Genomic DNA, 17,458 nt, shown 5'->3' with positions numbered 1-17,458 from the left:
CATGGTTTGTGATTTCGTTTTGGGGGAAAAAAAAACGCCAGAAACTACCAGCTTGGGTTTATGCCGCATTGTCAGACGATCTCGCCTGTGTTGTCTTGAAATTCTACAGGGTGGCAACTGCCATGGCCAGGCTGGGTGACAGTTGCCCGAGGACTGCCCAGCAGAGCTCCCTCTGTGCCCCCTGTCAGACCAGCAGCCCAGGAGAGACTGGCCTCCCAGCAGGCCTGGATCCTGGGTGTGGTGGGACTCAGCTGCTGCAGGCATGGCATGTAGAAGGGAGACAAAGTCTGGCAGGTCACACAAAATCAGGATGCCCACGGGTGACAGGCACAGCCTAGGGTCGGGAAATCCGGGAGATGGCAGCCTGAGCAAGGAAGGCAGAGGAGGCAGAGGCAAGGTGGGCTGGAGCTGCCTGTCCTGTGGCAGGGGGACAGACACTGAGTCAGTTACACCTGGGGTCAGGAGAGAGAGGTCTGCAGGGAGCTGCCGGGGCACAGCCGGGGCCTGCATGTGCTCACAGTGCGTATGCTGTGCTGTTATCTCTGCTGCATCGTCTGTGTGTGCCGAGTGTGTATGCACGAGTGGTGCGTGTGTGCGCCTTGCGGTGCAGCACCCAAGTGTTTCTGGTGGCGTGTGGCGATGTGTCTTTGCAAGTGCTATCTGGGCTCCTGTGTTTACTGTGTGGTGGGGACATTGTTGTAGTTTGTGTGCCATGTGCACAGTGTCTGTGCTTAGGTAGTGGATGAGACGTTTGCTTTGGGTCACTGTGTGTATTTGTGGTCTGTGGGTGACTCTTCCATGTCTCTAGGTGGCTTGGATTGGGAAGCAGATAGCTCATGTGGGAAGCAGCCCCCTACTCCTGCCTGTGACCCTACAGCCCCCGGGGATGACAGCCCAGGGTTGCCACATAGGCTTTTCTGAGGCTTACTAGGCAGAGGGTCCCTCTGCTGTTGACATTATACCTTGCTAGACAGGGGCAGTGTCCCCACCCAAGGGGCTGCTCTTGCCCTAGTTGCTAGCAGATTCTGGGCAATGAGGCCTAAGAAGCATTTAGATGTGGCTGGCTCCAGTCTTTGGATCCAGGTAACCCTGCTCTATCACTGGGCATAGGCACAACCTGCTCTTAGGGATTCTGGGCTGTGCCTGTTAAGCTCCTAGACAGAGCCATTTAGACACAATCGGGGGCAGCTCTCCAGTGGGTGGGGCTGCAATTTTAGCTCTAGGAGCTTTGGCGACTCTGGAGGCAAGAGCTTAGGTTCTAGAGCTCAATACACTTGGGAGGCCTAGTCGGGTGAATCACCTGAGATCAGGGGTTCGAGACCAGCCTGGCCAACATGATGAAACCCCATCTCTACTAAAAAACACACACACAAAAAATTAGCCAGGCGTGGTGGCGGGCACCTGTAGTCCCATCTACTCAGGAGGCTGAGGTGGAGAATCGCTTGAACCCAGGAGGCAGAGGTTGCAGTGAGCTGAGATTGCACCATTGCACTCCAGCCTGGGTGACAGAATGAGACTCTGTCTTTAAAAAAAAAAAAAAAAAAAAAAAAGCCGGGTGTGGTGGTGCAAGCTTATAATCCCAGCTACTTGGGAGGCTGAGGCGGGAACCCAGGAGGCGGAGGTTGCAGTGAGCCAAACATGCCACTGCACTCCAGCCTGTGTGACAGAGCAGGACTCCATCTCAAAAACAAAAACAAAAGAAAAACACCTGGGTCCAAGTCTCAGCCTCATCACGAGTGTTAAAACCTTGGCTTAGTTCCCGAACCTCCCTGTACCTGCATTTCCTCCTTGACACAATGGGGATATGACCCTGTCTCACCAAGATGGTGTGAGGACTGAAGGCGCATAGTAGGTCCTCAAGCTTTGGGAGCTTTTTCCTCTCTCCTTCCTATGCACAGCCAGCCCTGGAGAATGGACACAAGGGACCTCGGGCTTCGTTGCTCTTGCTCCAGCTGTGCCTGTGGCTGACCTCCTACTGGTTGAGACTTAGGAGGACACTGGGGTCTGAGCAGGCTGGGGCATCTTCCCCCGCAACCCTCTAGGGGTCCCTTGGGATTTGATGTTGCTGGGGCTCTGCCTGTAACAGAGAAGATCAGGCCTCACAGTAGCAGAGGACAGGAAGGCAGGCGCCCAGGGAGCCTGAGCAGGGCGAGAGGCCTGGCCTCCACCTCTACTGACTCTCTGGGGAAGGGGTCTTTGCACCTGGACCTGGCTTTTGCTGCCTGCTCCCCATCCTCCACTCCTTGGGCACTGGGGCCCAGAGAGGAAAGAATCTAGACAGGCTGTCCATTGATCCCTGAGAAACAAATACTTTTTACCCTAATCTTATAAGGCCTGTGTTTTCCGATAGGGATCTGAACTGAGAGAAGCACTTGAGATGAGAGCTCTGAGGCCTGTGGGGGCGCCTGGGAGTTACCAAGCTCCTGGGGCATCAGTGCCCTCTCTGGGCTGTTCCCGTGAGCCTCCCCAGGCACTAAAGAGCTGGAGTTGGAGATGGGCTTGCTGCCTCCCTAGGGTGCATTTAGAGATTCCTGGGGATTCCCTTCAGTTGCTGCCTCCTGTGGGCCACGGCTGTGAAGGGGAGCCTCAACTCAGGGGAAGGTCCACTTAGTAGGGCCCTGAAGGATGAATGGGATATTTCCAGACAGAGACTGACAGGAGCACTCTCCAGCAGAAGGAACAGCAGGTACAAAACCATGGAGGTGGGGAGACACTCTATGGTCAGAAATGGCAGAGGTGTGCACATGGCAAGAATGTTGGGTGCAGGCAGGGAGAGGACCCTGGGAAATTAAATGAGGCCAGGGCGTGGAGAGCCTCATGTGCCAGCCTGGGAAATTTGGGCTTTCTTTGTGGGCTGCATGGGCAGAGCTGGGATTCCAGTTGACAGCATCCTCTGGTAGCCAAGACTGAAGTCTAAAACATGCTTTGATGGCAGTGACCCTGCCCGGAGAGCATCCCATATGAACAGAGGGTACAGTGGAGAATGGATGTCGGGGGGCGGTTTGGGAAGGGGATGTCCTGGCTGATAGGGCAGTGAGGAGGGGAGGTGCCTCCGGCCTCCAGCCAGGATTGAGAGCCAAGTGAGCAATGGGCCCTGCCTCTTGGCACCGTTCGGTCACCCACAGTGTGCTTGTTCCTCTCCTCCCATACAAAGGCCAGGGCAGGGGGTGCAGCTGGGGGGGGCCTGCCCTGCCCTCAGGGAGTCTCTGGGCTGTGAACACCAACCTCCAGGATGGGGCCTTCTAGGGGGACTCTGAAGCCAGATACCCAGCAGACCAGGATGTGTGTTTTAGCTCCAAGAGCCTTGGCGACTCTGGTGATGGAGAGAGCTCTGGAGCTCATTAAACTTGCAGCCAGAGTGGTGGCCTCTTCCTGTTGCTTCCACGTTGCTTTCCTGGTCTACCTCTGCGGTGCCCAGGTCTGGTCTTTCTGGATCTGGAAGTCATGGCTTTAAACCTCTACCCTGCCTCTCTCAAGTGCACACAAATTACTCTGACCTTTTTCCAGTCTCCTCTAGTTCATAAGGCTGAGGATTCAGCTTTTCAGTCCACTGCATTGTACTTGTCTCTGAACGTATCCTTCACCTGAGCTAGGTAGGGAGCTCCCTGAGGCTGGATTGAGGCCTTATTCAACTCTGCCAGGCAGAACTTGGTGCCTTGTGAGGAATGGATGGATGGGTGCATGGATGGATGGAAGGGAGGGAGGGAGGGAGGGACACAGGAAAGAGGGAGGGAGAGAAAGAAAAACAAAAAAGGAGGGAAGGGAAAAAGAATGAATGGATGTATAGAAGGAAAGAAGGGAGGGAGGGAGAGAGAAAAGAAGGGAGGGAGGATGAGTGGATGGATGAGTGCATGAATGGATTTAAGAAAGGATGAATGGATGCAGGGAAGGAGAGAGGAAAGGAGGAAGGGAGAATGACGCGCTGGTGAAAGAAAGGAGGGATAGGCCAGGTGGGGTGGTTCTTGCCTGTAATCCCAGCACTTGGGGCAGTCAAGGCAGGAGGCTTGCCCGAAGCCAGGAGTTCAAAACCAGCCTGGACAACATAGAGAGACCCTATCTCTACAAAATATAAATAAATAAATAAATAAACAAACAAATAAACAAACAAATAAATAAATAAAATTTAAAAACAGAAAGGAGGGACAGATGGATGGAAGGAAGAAGGCATATGGACCACACTTGATAGTGGCTCAGGAGACAGTTTTCTGAAAATTGCACAATGCTCTGAACCAACAGGACTAATAGTGTCCCCTTGGCATAGCTTAGGCAGATCTCTTCCTGTTTCTAGGCCTCAGCTCCCCATTCGTAGCACGTGGTGTCTACAGACTGCTCTCACTCCGTCATTCTGCGATGCCAGCTTTGTCGCTTCCCTTTGCTCCCAACTTCCCCCAACACAGAATGTGGTTTGGAAGGTCCACATACTTCTTGGTTCCCAGATCCCTGCCAGGTTGAGTGTCAGGCCCTGTGACCATGGTTAATCCAAACAAGACTGTTCTGGGACTTCCAGGGCACCCCCCTGGGTCGGGGAGGGGCATCACTGCAAACAAGGAGGCCCCTAGAGGCAGCATAGCTGCCTCCTGCTGCTGACACAGGGTGCAACCTCGGCCCTCCTCCAAGTGATCTATGAGGGCAGGTCAGAGAACAAAGGTGTCACCCCTTACAGACTATAGCCCAGAGCTGCCTCCTGGAGATGGCACTGCTTTGGCCATGGCTAGGTAGGGAGAAGGGGAACCCAGAGGAGTGGGGTACAGTGAGGACATGCAGGCGGGAGTGACTATCTAGGCCCCTGAGGGCTGACTGGCAGGGGCCCATCCGCCCAGGGCAGGGCCAAGGGAGGGCACAGTATGTTAGAGTCCCGGTGGGCCTGGTAGGAGACTGTGAGAAGAGACCTTGCCCCAGGATCCAGTCTGAGCAGGAGGATTTGAAACTCAGAAAGCTGCTCGATTCTGTCTCCTCGGTACCCATGCCTGCTGCAGGCTAGAGAAACCCAGGGGGTCAGTAGATGAGACCTCCAAACCAAACCAAAGGGTCTCCCGAACCTCTTTGCAGGGGGCCCAGGGCCAGAGCAGGTGGTTCTGGACAGGCATTCCTTTTCACTGGTGCTGTCTGAGAGAGTAGGAGCCCACACATGTTTGGGAAGCCCCAGGCCTCCAGCAGCTTCTTCCTCCCTCCCACTCACACCCTTACCCTAGGGCTGGAAAAGAGTCAAGTAGAGCCTATGGGTTATGGTGCCTTTGGAGATCCCTGGTGCAATTCTCCTGATGCCTGAACCCTCAAACAGTCGCTCTCACAAAAGATCTTTCAGCCTCTATTTGAGTACCTCCAAGGACAGGGAATTCATTACCATGTTGTGGTGCAAGTTCCTAGGAAGACAGAGAGAGGGGGTACATTTTAAAAAGCTGTCTAAGACTATGGGGAAGACATACATTTTTTTCAGTTCTAGGCAGGATAGAACCTGAAAGAGACCACATGAGGGAGGTACAGACTCATGAAAAAGCAGCAAAGAGCCTGGAGTTGGGAGAACAAATGGAGATCTGGCCTCTGAGGGGCTTCATTCCACTCTAGCTATCCCCTCTTATTTCTTTGCAAACTTCAGCCCCAGCAGGCTGGGTCACTTTTATTGGGCAGGGTGTAGCTAAATGCCTTAACCAATCAGTTCCAAATCACAGTGGCTGAACACAATGGGAGTTTATTTCCCACTCAGGTCTAACAGTTCAATGTGGGTATTTGGCGGATGTCTTTCTTTTCAGGGACCCAAGCTCCTTCCCTCTGTAGTTACGCTAGTTCTTGGGGCTTCCACATTTAGCTGGCAATAGGGAAAGAAGAGAGCATCAATAGGGGGAAGAAGAGAGCATGGAAGACAGAGTAGGAGGGTTTTAGAGCCTGCCCTGGCGGTCGTGCAGGTCCCCCGTGCCCTGAGGAGAGAAATGTAGCACGTTGTGATGCAGGGGGCCTAGTGCAGGCATCTCTCCCAGCCTGGCCCTGGGACTGGACAGAGGCAACCCAGGCTTCTCCACTCTGGGTGGGCCTCCCCCTGACACTGTGTCTTTATCCCCACAGTATGTGGCCTTCGCTTCCCTCTTCTTCATCCTGGTCTCCATCACCACCTTCTGCCTGGAGACCCACGAGCGCTTCAACCCCATCGTGAACAAGACGGAGATCGAGAACGTTCGCAATGGCACACAAGTGCGCTACTACCGGGAGGCGGAGACGGAGGCCTTCCTCACCTACATCGAGGGCGTCTGTGTGGTCTGGTTCACCTTCGAGTTCCTCATGCGTGTTGTCTTCTGCCCCAACAAGGTAGAGTTCATCAAGAACTCGCTCAACATCATTGACTTTGTAGCCATCCTGCCCTTCTACCTGGAGGTGGGGCTGAGCGGCCTGTCCTCCAAGGCTGCCAAGGACGTGCTGGGCTTCCTGCGCGTCGTCCGCTTCGTGCGCATCCTGCGTATCTTTAAGCTGACCCGCCACTTTGTGGGCCTGCGGGTCCTGGGCCACACGCTCCGCGCCAGCACCAACGAGTTCTTGCTGCTCATTATCTTCCTGGCCCTGGGCGTGCTGATCTTCGCCACCATGATCTACTACGCCGAAAGGATAGGGGCACAGCCCAACGACCCCAGCGCCAGTGAGCACACGCACTTTAAGAACATCCCCATCGGCTTCTGGTGGGCCGTGGTCACCATGACGACCCTGGGCTACGGAGACATGTACCCGCAGACGTGGTCCGGCATGCTGGTGGGGGCCCTCTGCGCGCTGGCGGGCGTGCTCACCATCGCCATGCCTGTGCCCGTCATCGTGAACAATTTCGGGATGTATTACTCCTTAGCCATGGCTAAGCAGAAACTACCAAAGAAAAAAAAGAAGCATATTCCGCGGCCACCGCAGCTGGGATCTCCCAATTATTGTAAATCTGTCGTAAACTCTCCACACCACAGTACTCAGAGTGACACATGTCCGCTGGCCCAGGAAGAAATTTTAGAAATTAACAGAGCAGGTAGGAAACCTCTTAGAGGCATGTCGATCTGACCTTTCACCTCCGCCCCTTGTAGCGATGATTCCAGATCCAGTCAGACTGCTTCCTTAGTTCCGTGGGTGACCCCGGACCCCGCACTCAGTCTCGAGGTGTGGAGCCTGAGGGCCCAGGGAGATGCTGGGCGGCCAAATTCAGAAGGCGAGAGCCTGCTAGAGGAACCTCACTGGTGCCCCTGGGTAAGGAGGTTGACGCGGTTGGTCTCCTGATGTTCTGAAGAGACAACGCGGCCCGCCAGGTTGCTGAGGACTAACTTAGCAGGAGCCGGGGGGCTCTGCTCGGCGGGGCAGGAGTCCCGCGTGAGGCTCTGACTCAGGCCACTGACCCGGTGTTGGGACAGGGCAGGGGCGGGTGTGATTTGGAAATGCCAGACAGCCTTTGATCTGGTCCTTACCACAGCTCCCTTCAGGCTGTGTAGAGGGCAGAGATGGTGCATGGGATCTGGGCAGGAGGGTCCCTTGCAAAGGCAGGAGCAAGGGTTCTCACCCCCAGCAGAGCCTGTCTCCATAGCTGAGTAGAATTCCTGCCCTGATTCGGGCTGCCCAGCTCCAGATCCTTCCCAGGAGACACCTGTAGCCCTCCGTGACAAGCTTACTTACCCCATAGCATGCCGAACCAACTCATCTTCTACCACCACTCTAGAGTTTAGCCTTTATCTTTAGGAACCTGTTGGAGTGACTCTAGCTTTCACGTTGTCTGTTTGGGTTGATGGTCGAGTGGGAGTTTCCGGTGACCTGATGGAAGCAGCTGCCGAGCAAAGGACTAGAGGGGGCCGCCACCCTGGGCAGCTTAGATGAAAGCGCTACAGACCAGCAACAGCCTCCCACCAAGGGTTCTCCCCATTTCCAGCAGTAGGGACTGCAGCAGCAATATAGACATCCCAACCAGCGTACAACCACTTTCCCGAGAATTCACTGGGGGCCGGGAGGGGGGAGGGGGGCATGAAACAATACTAGTCACCGTGGGATATATTCTAATATTCCATGGCTAGTGGTTCGTTATGGGACTATCTCAGTTTTATGAGAACCTGCACATAGCACATAAAGTTGATCATGGGGCTCTGGTCCGAAGATATAAAGCCCATAGTCTACCTCTACCCATGGAATACCATCGACTTATTCTGTGGACACAGGGATTTCAAAGGAACAGATGACCCAGAGAAGAATGACAGCACTGAGTAAGAAGGAGTGCCGGGTGAGCGGGAGGTTGACATGACAGTTAGGTGGCATTTAGTCTATGAAGGACCTCCCCATGCCCAGGTCTGGCAGGAGGCTGCGTGGCTAGCTCAGCCCCAGGTGGGGAAGTTTCCCCCTGGTTTGGGTGGCCTCTCCCAGTGGACGAATGATTTTCTTCCCTGCTATCACGCTCTCTGACCCACCACCCCATCCCGATCCTCTCCTGGCTTTATCCCACAGCTATGCTGGCCTGAGCACTACGCCCAAGGCCCATTTCTTTGCCCATGGGGGCTTCCCGGCCCTTTCACCCTGCCTCATACCCTCCCCTTCCTGGGATTTCTGTAGGTGCCTGAGAGGAACATGGCCAGGGATGGGCAGGGGTCTCTGAGGCTGAAACAGCTCCGAGCTCTCTGCTTTGGATTAGCTAGTTACTTGATTTCAGGAGCTGCCAACAGGGCTCTGGGCCTCTAGGGGGAAGGTGTGGGCTGGCCAGGCCCCAGCTTCCATGTGGGCCTAGCAAGAAGAGCTCAGCCTGAGTGGCATCACTGTGGCACTACCTGGTCCTTCCTTTGCATCCTCCCCAACACTGGATCTTTCAGGATTTTTGCCCCAAGCACGGTTGCCCCAGGCCAGCCAGTCAAGAATCCCCACTGCTCTCCAGGCAGGCCCAGATTCCTCTGTACTCTTGGACAATGACAGTATTATCCTGTGCGGAGTCCCCCTGCCCCCCAGGGAGTGCAGATGTGTTTGTTCAGACATGCACACCAGCTAATCCCAGGACACAAAACCTGTAAAACCCATGCACTCCTGTGGGATTGCCCCTGGGCTCCACAGTCTCTCCCCAGCCCTGCTTTTGGGAGCCACCTTGCCCTAGTCTCAGGTTTCAGGGGCCCAGAAAGTTCTGGCTTGGACAGTCTCTGTGACTGAGGAAGTATTTGGGGCCCTCCCAAGTTTGCCCACTGGAGCTTGGATGCCTGGATCCCTCCTGCCTCCCCAGCATCCCAGCTGTGCTCCCAAGCCCTTCCCAAGCACTCACTTCCCAGTGGTGTTGGTGCTGTCCTGATATCCTGACCCCTGAAGCTCCAGCCTCATCCCTCACCAGAATACTTCTCCCTCCAAAAGCTGGCATGTGAGACCTCGGCTATCCACCACCAAGAGGAGCTGTGGTCTTTAGGGGCGTCGTCCCCACCTCTGCACCCCGGAGTTCTTCCCATTCGCCTTTTTTCCTACTTGCAGCCATGCACCTAGATGGGCAAAGGGTTGGGGTGAGTTTGTGGGAGAGTGAGGGGGAGGCCAGGGGCAAGGAGGGTAAATGTGGCCCCACGGGAATTGTGAGAGATGAGATGCAGCCCCCCAAGACCTTTATAGCCTCACTGTACCCCCAAGGAAGTCTAGTGGCCTCGCCAAAACCTGAGGTTCTCCAATTCCACTTTTAAAACCAGAGTTAGGGGCTGTGTGTGGCATGCTGGGTTCTGAGGGCATCCCTCCCGCTCCCCCAGGCCAGCCCCCAGTGGTGCCAGCAGCACCTGCCCCTCACCTCCACCTCTTGGTCTCGCCTGAAGCCTCAGTCTGTGTGTCTGTCCCAGGGACAATCTGGTCTCCTCCTCTGTGCTGTGGCTGGCATGGCCTCAGTGTCTGAGGTCTTGTCCTGGGAGGGGTATCAAGAATCCAGTTCTCACCTGGTTGTAAGACCTCTTGGGGGATGCTAGGAGGGTACCCTGGCACAGCCAGGGATTGCCTGGGGCTGAGGGGCCTAGGAGAAGCTACTTCTCTCCCAGAAAGGGGCTCCCTCCTGCATCTGCATTTGGACGCCCAGACCGCCCGCTCTGGACAGCCCACAGTGCCTCCTCCGTCCTGCCATGCCCATTCGCATGTGTCTTGTCCATCTCTGCTCCTGTGATGTGGGTCAGTCCTTTGTGGTGCCGCGTCCAGGGCTGCAGGGTCCCACGTTGGTGAGCAGGGGGTGGCCAGGAGGGAGGGGTGGTGGCTGGGCTCCCTTCCTGCCCAGGGCACCTAGAACAGCCGCGAGGTCCCAGAGAAGCCCCTGCCTGGGTTCCCTGGGAGCTTATCCTGCAGCCTCTGGGTTATCTTTGGCCAAGGGGTCTAAAGTCCCCTATCCCCAGCCCCTCTACTTCCCCTGCTGGGCTGCAGTGGCTGCCCAGTGAGTGGTGCTATCCATGGGCAGGGAGGGTGCTGGGCAGAGCTGACTAGGCAGCGGGTGGGGCTAAAAGAGTTTCTGCAGGGACCCAGCTGCAGGGTCAGCAGCATGGGCCCTGAGTGGGGTCCTTGTTGTCCTCAGGTGGACTGTGGGGGAAGTAGCGGAGAAATGAAGTGACACTGCGGGCCAGGCATGGGTGTTCTTCTCCGTGTTGTTCACATTTTCTCTCTTTCTCTCTCTCTCCACTAATGTTTTTCTCTCTCTCTCTCTCCTCGTTTTGTTGCATGACTTGTGCCGGTTCTCGTGATTGTTCCCTGCTCGTGTCTCACAGACTGTCCCCATTTAGCCTGGGACTTTTTTCCTGAGTCCCCAGCTGGGCAGATCCCTTGGGGCTAAACCCAAGGAAACGCCCAGCAACCCCCACCCCACCCCAGCCCCGCGTGCGCCCCTCTGGTGCCCGCAGCTGGTGTGAACAGTAAGTACTTTGGCGGTGCCTGGAGACCAGGGCAGAAAAGCCAGCTCTGCTGACTGAGGGCCCAGCCTCGGGTTCTCCTTGCTCCAAAGTTTAAAAAAAAATGACCCTCTCGCGGATGCTCATCTCAGCCCATTTCAAGCCTGGAAACCATCTCTGAGACGCTCTCCATGCTGCCATTTCATCACTGCAGGCCTGTGGGTCTAGTGGGGGCCTGGGGGCCCTGGGCTGGGGGAGGCAGGGCCCCCAGCCTCTAGAAAGCAGGTGGGAACGGAGGCTCCTAGCCACTATCTCATCCAAAGGACGGGGCAGGGGCGGGGGCTTACACCTTTGGCCTTCTTCACGGGTTTCCCAAATTTATACAGTTGGCCCCTCCTTGGTTTCTCTTTCTTCCAGCCACCCCTCTGGAGTGGGGGAGGGAGAATGCCCCAGTTTCTGAAAGCATCTTAAACCACAGATAGACTAACAGCCAGTGGGACTGGGCCCATTCACAGAGCAACGCTTAAACTTCCCCACCCAATCATTAGCCCCTCCTCAAAGGTTAGGGTTGAGAGAAGCATGCCCTAGAGGTGTCCCAGGAATCCCCCAGGAGGGAAAGGTGCCAGGCTGTCATCCCTCTAGGGATCCCTGATGGATGCTGCTTGTCCCCTGCCCAAAACCATCCCCAACTTTGGGCCCTTTAGAGATTGTGGGAGCTGGGAGCCCCCAGGGCCTGGGGGCTTGTGGGCAGAGCCAGTGGGCGGGGGCCCAGCATTCAGAGCCAGAGAAGGGTCTCAGGTGGCACCATCTCCGCAGAGGCAGACGCAGAGGCAGAGAGAAGGCACCCCCCCACTCTGACCCATCCCCCCCAGGCAAGAACTGCAGGCTGTGGACACCTCCCCTGGCAAAGGATGGCCAACAGAGACTCCGAGAGTCCTCACTCCCCGCCCAGAAGGAGACGCTGCCTGGAGGACCCACTGTTCTCCCCTTGAGGAAAATTCATGCAGGGTGCTATGGGCCTCAACCCCCACATCGTCATACGCATCCTCTCCATAATGTTTCCCTCCCCTCTCCCAGCACCCTCCTCCCTCAGCCCGGAGACCCTTGGATGGAAGACGGGGCCAGCCAGAGTGGGAGGCAGAACCAGCGTGTCTGTGAGCACATGTGTGTGCCTGCAGACATGCCCCCAGACCCCAGAGATGCCCCGGCCCCAGTCACATGGTGTCAGAGTTACCTTGGCAACTGGCCTTTTTGGTTCAGAGTAAATTGGGAAGTGAAGCCCCTGGGATTTGTCAAGAAACGCACTGTACGTGAAATGCTTTGCCATCTTGTACGAAAGACTTTTTTTTAAGTTCCAAAATTATGATGGGATTTTTTTGGATTTGCTTTACGAATAAACCTGATTGGTCCATTTCTCTTTTGACTGACTGCCTCTTTGTAGTGACATGATGTGTACACGGGTGGTGATCCCACCCACGTGCACGCCCAGTGTGTGCACGTGGGGAAGGATCACTTCTGCGTGTAGTTACATGATGTGAACAGGATCACGGGAGAGTGTTCAATCGGGTGGACATTGTCTCCAGCCTTTTCGCCCTGTCTACTCTTTCAGAGAGCCTCCCCTAACGTGGTCATGCCCAAGTTGGTTTCCCTCTTCCACAAAAGGGCTTGTGCTTGAGGCTGTCACCCTAGATGAAGTATTGGAGTTGGCTCCACCCTGGCCAGGAAGATTCTGCTTTGAGGGCAGAGAGTTTGGGGCAGGTTCGGTCCTCAAGAGTGATGGGATGGGGGCAAAGACCAGTTAGGGCTACCTCTGTCAGCTCCAGAGGCTTCCACGGCTCTGCTCCAAGATCTTGGAGAGACGGGGCTCCTTGCTCTGGCCACATTTTGCCCCCCACCAAATGTGCTCCCAGACCTCCTCCCAGGCTTCTTCTCAGGCTGCCACAGAGGTCAGAACTCCAATTTCCCCCACCCAAGTCCATCAGCCGCTGTTGTCTTCTACACCTTCATCTGCCTTGCTTTGCCGGGGACACTGACCAGAGGGGACAGAGGAATGGGAGCCCCTCCCAAATCCATGTCCTGCTGTCACAGCCTCATGCATACATCCTTGTGGTGCCTGTGCAAGCTGACCAGGCCTGCTGGGGGCAGCATGGAGTGGAAGACACTGGCTTGATATGTGTGGGGACCAGAGCAGACCGAGTGATCAGCTTGGGTCTGTCCGTGTGGGGGATGGAGCAGATGGAGTGGTCAAATTGGGTTTGCATGGGCAGAGAGGAAACTGTGTGACCAGGACTGGTCTGTATGGGGGTCGGGGCATACAGTGACTGGACCAGGTCCGTGTGGGAACAGAGTAGACTGTGTGACCAGGCTTAATCTGTACGGGGAACAGGGCATACAGAGTGACCTGCTTGGGTCTGTACGGGGTTGGGCGGGGCGGGCGCAGGCTGAGTTATTAGATGGGGAGTGGGGGCGGTGTGAACCAGGTGATCAGATGAGATCCAAACGGGAGATGGGGTAGAGTAGATGAGGTGGTCTGGGCGGGGCTAGGGAAGCCCAAGCAACTGGCTGGCTGCGGACGGGAGGCAGCCGGGCTCTGGTCAGCAGCAGAGGGGTCCGGAAAGGCCCCTCTCTGGGCTGGAGTGTTTCTGCGTGTCAGTGTCTGTCTTCTCCCTGAGCTGTGTGTCTGGCTCTCCCCCATGACTGCATCCACACCATCCTGTTTCATCGGCCCTGCCTGGGGCTCGGGGCCGACCCCCAGCACCACACCTGCTGGGCCCATCACCAACTCATCTTTTTGCAAACTTTGAGCAAACCCAGGAGTCCCCACTCCCAGCACTGTGGGCAGCCCGAAGGCTGCCTGAATGAGCTGAACTCCCCCAAGCCCCCTGCCTTGTGCCTTCCTCCCTCCACAGCCCGCCCGCTTTTCCGTCCTCAGGGACACTCGAGCTGCCCTCTGCCACTACCCCGCTTCTGGCCTGTCCCCCCCTGCCCCCCACTAAACAGTTTTCAGTGTCTCAATAGCTTCTGCTTATATGTTTGAAGATTCCAAACTGAATGGGGAGGTGGCGAAGGCCGCGCTGGCGAACGAAGACTGCCCCCACATAGACCAGGCCCTCACTCCCGATGAGGGCCTGCCCTTTACGCGCTCGGGCACCCGCGAGAGATACGGACCCTGCTTCCTCTTATCAACCGGGGAGTACGCGTGCCCACCTGGTGGAGGAATGAGAAAGGGTATGTAGAGGAAGCTGGAGCACTGTGCATCGTCCGGGCCGCCTCGCGCTCCTGCAGATGGGTGGGCAGGGCGGCGGGCAAGGGCGCTGAGGGGCAGACAGGCACACCGAGGGGGGCAAGGATGGAGGGAGTCTGCCAGGGTCGGCCCCTGGAGGGCTGAGGTCCTTTCCCCCAAGTGAGATGTCAGGCTCGAAGAGAGAACCTGAGGCCCTGGCAGCTGTGGGTTGGTATTGAGCTGGGAGTTGAGAGGTGACTGGACAGGTTGACTTTAGGCCATGACCCCAAGGCAGGGGGTATCCAGGAATGCAGGAGGAGCCTTGACTCCCCTAGGTTGCTCTGGCAGATGGCAGGTCAGGTCCCAAAGGCAAAGTGATCTCTCCTCTCCCCTGGTTGAGGAGGGCAGTGGAGTGGGCCAGGACCCTGTGAACTTAACTACCCAAGATCCATGTTCTTGGCATGGAAGAGGTATCCTTGAAAGATAATCAACCCACAGGCCAGAGGGAGGAGAGGCAAGAAGAGAGATGTCTTCAGGGCTTGGGGGTAAGGCCATTGTCCTTGTAGTCAGAATATTGCCAGTGGCAGATCGAGAACTTGCCAAGAGAAGGTGGTTGAGCAGGACGGTGCAGCGCCTTCCATCCCCAGCACCTGTGAGCTTCTGCCCTGGGTGTGGTCAGCACCCTCTTGTGGTTGGTGAAGGCTGAGGCCACTGGTGGCCTCTGTTCCAGGTCTCCTTGTAGTCAGAACGCTAGGCAAACCCCACTGGAAAGAAAGGCTTCTCCTAGAGCTTCAGCACGGGCTGGGGAGAGGCTTGGGGTGGGGGCCCAGGGCGCCTGAGCTCAAGGCTCCAGGTACTGGCCCGGACCTAGAAGGCAGAGGACGCCTTTCTTGGTGCAGCAGACTGGCTGGGCAGCTCGTGCATGTCTTGAAGCGCCTCACATGCGCACACAGATGCATGCTGACCGGGGTGAGCAGGCTGGGTCAGAAAAGGAGTTGGGTTTTTGAAATCAACAGTTGGTGCAGCCTATGGTCACTCACAACTGCTCCAGTATTTGAAGTGATTAAACCATATGCAGGAGAAAACACAGAATGCAAAAGCAAAGGCAAACCGAGAAGAGCAGAGGCAGCCCGCACAGAGATGAGGGAACGTGGTTCTGGTCACTGGTGCTTAGTTGTACCCACCTGATCTAGGCTGGTCTCTGCTTCTCTGCCCTGCCCAGCGGTCCTTTGGGCCCTGGCACGGTATGCAACTCCCTGCATGGTGCTGCATGGCGGAGGGCTGCCAGCCTTCAGGAGGGTCCCATTCTTGGCACCGGCCATGGATGGGCCTGATGTTCCCCTTTGCGACTGGCTTTTTCCCAGTTGGAGGTGCTAGAATCCCCAGAAGCAGAATACCCAAAGAGTGAGGGGAAAAGCAGGTAGATGGTTTCCAGTGTCCGTGCCTGCCCAGGAAGCTCTCGTGGGCTTTCTGTCTCCGTCATCTTGAATGTTAGACCAATTGGTGTGGCCCCAGAGAGCAGGCAGGACAGTCTCTTTACTGTGCTGCCGGAAGCCCAGGGAGTGTGGGACAGGAGCAGACCCCCTCCCTGCAGTGGCTGGGAGTCCAGTGGTAAGCACGGTCCATAGGAGATACCCATTCCTCAGTCCCACCGAGGCTTAGGTGCCAGAGTCTTTGGGAGGCACTAAGGGTGAAGTGTTCCCACCCACATCCATTTGGCCCGCGCTCTCATGGAGCCATGACAGCCGCCGAGGACTTGTTTTTCTCAGGCTAATTCTGAGCCACAAGGCATGCAGGTGTGTGAGTCAATGTGCAGAGCAGAAGTAGGGACTCATCCCATTCCCCCAGGAGAGAGAGAAAGAGGCGTGCTAGGCTGGCTCAGTGCATGGGCAAACCAAGCCAGCTGGAGAAGAATCTGCCTGCCTCTGCATGCGGCTGTTCTGTCTTTCCTCCTCCTCCTTAAAAACTAAGTACCAAGCGGGATGGGAGAGCCAAGAAGAGAAGCTCAAGTGTTAATTGTATTCTTTACATACAGATCTTTGCAAAGAAAGCCCTGTCATTGCTAAGTATATGCCGACAGAGGCTGTGAGAGTGACTTGACCAGGCGGCTTGGCCGAGGACACTGGTGGCTATTAAGCATCTGGGTGGATCTGCAGCCCCTCCTCACCCTCGGACAGAGTAAATTCACGCCATGCAGGTTTGCCGGACGAGTCCGAGTGGCCCAGGCATTGTACTAGGACGGACGTAGCTTTTTCTACGGCCAAATGGTAACTGACCGTAGAGGATTTCTTTTCCTTCTTTTCATTTTTTAAAATTTTATTTTATTTGGGGAGGGGGGGTGGAGGGGCTCCTTAGCATGACTTGCATGAAGTTAAACAGAAAACCCAGCAAACCAAACCCACCAACCCCGTGCAACTGTATGATTACCCTGAACAACAATAACGAAAAGGAAAACATCAAAAGCCCTCTATTTTCTTTCAAAGCTCTTGACTTTGACACATGTTGTTGGAGCCAAACTGTAACAGCGTTCGGTAGAAACCTGTACATTTCTGGGGGTGAGGGGCGAGGGGAGGAGGGACGGAGATGGGGAATGGATTGCTTCCTTTTTGTACACAAGATCGAGAGGAAAGCTTCCAAAAAGGGCAGTTGGTCAGTCATCGGTCATATTGACCTCACCTTCATAGTTCATCTCTCACGTGGAAACTGAGAACTTTGCTCCAAATAGAATTGTGGAAACTCGCACGGCTGCCTTCTTCCCCGTTTGGCATGCTTGTGACCCAGCGGACATCTCCCCAAGACCCCTGACAGCAGCTAGTCTAGGTTGATTCTCTCATCTTATCGGTGTAGATCCAGTGTGACCAACTTTCATAACAAATTGTTCATAGTAAATAATCACCACATATGGATTTTCCAAGTGTTCCATTAAAACCAGGATGTAGAGCACCAAAAGATCAGGACCACGGGAGGAGCACCCTCCTCCACCTTTACTAAGGCACAACCTGGCATCGTATGCAATTTAGTACTTCAGAGTAAAAACCTGCATGCCCAATGTTATGCAAAGCGATTCTAGCATGAAATAAATTTTGTATCATGGTTTCTGTATAGTCTAAAGCAGATTTGTTTTCCTGAAGCAGTCGGAGGTTTGCAGAGACACACTTCTGCATCTCGAATAAATATAGTATTTTCCCAACAGAAACAGAGGACAGTAGCTTGGCTTTGGTCTGATTCTAAAATTAGTGGGGTGGGGGGGAAGGATGATATTTTTGAAAAACACATGCTTGAGTTGAAAAAAATGCAACATCTCGAGCTTTCACTGCAGCTCACAACATTTCCTGGAAAGAGAGCAATGATGCTTTAGCTCAACGACCTCCCCTCCCTGGGCCCTGGCCCCCGATAATAAAAAACTGACTTTTGAGATGAA

At 55.4% G+C, this 17,458-nt stretch overlaps 1 protein-coding gene across 1 annotated transcript in view; it reads left to right on the top strand.

The window, feature by feature from the left end:
- KCNC1 (potassium voltage-gated channel subfamily C member 1) overlaps window positions 1–17,458 on the top strand; it is a 48,669-nt gene extending 31,211 nt beyond the window's left edge. The window contains exons 2-4 of the mRNA XM_005578473.4: window positions 6,061–6,994; window positions 13,854–14,042; window positions 16,073–17,458. Coding sequence (XP_005578530.1) covers window positions 6,061–6,994; window positions 13,854–14,042; window positions 16,073–16,137 — 1,188 coding nt within the window. The 3' untranslated portion in view covers window positions 16,138–17,458. The remainder of the gene's footprint in view (window positions 1–6,060; window positions 6,995–13,853; window positions 14,043–16,072) is intronic.

Source organism: Macaca fascicularis, chromosome 14, assembly GCF_037993035.2.
Source record: "Macaca fascicularis isolate 582-1 chromosome 14, T2T-MFA8v1.1".
In the NCBI taxonomy this organism is placed as follows: domain Eukaryota; kingdom Metazoa; phylum Chordata; class Mammalia; order Primates; family Cercopithecidae; genus Macaca; species Macaca fascicularis.
This window is presented reverse-complemented; position numbering and strand designations above follow the sequence as displayed.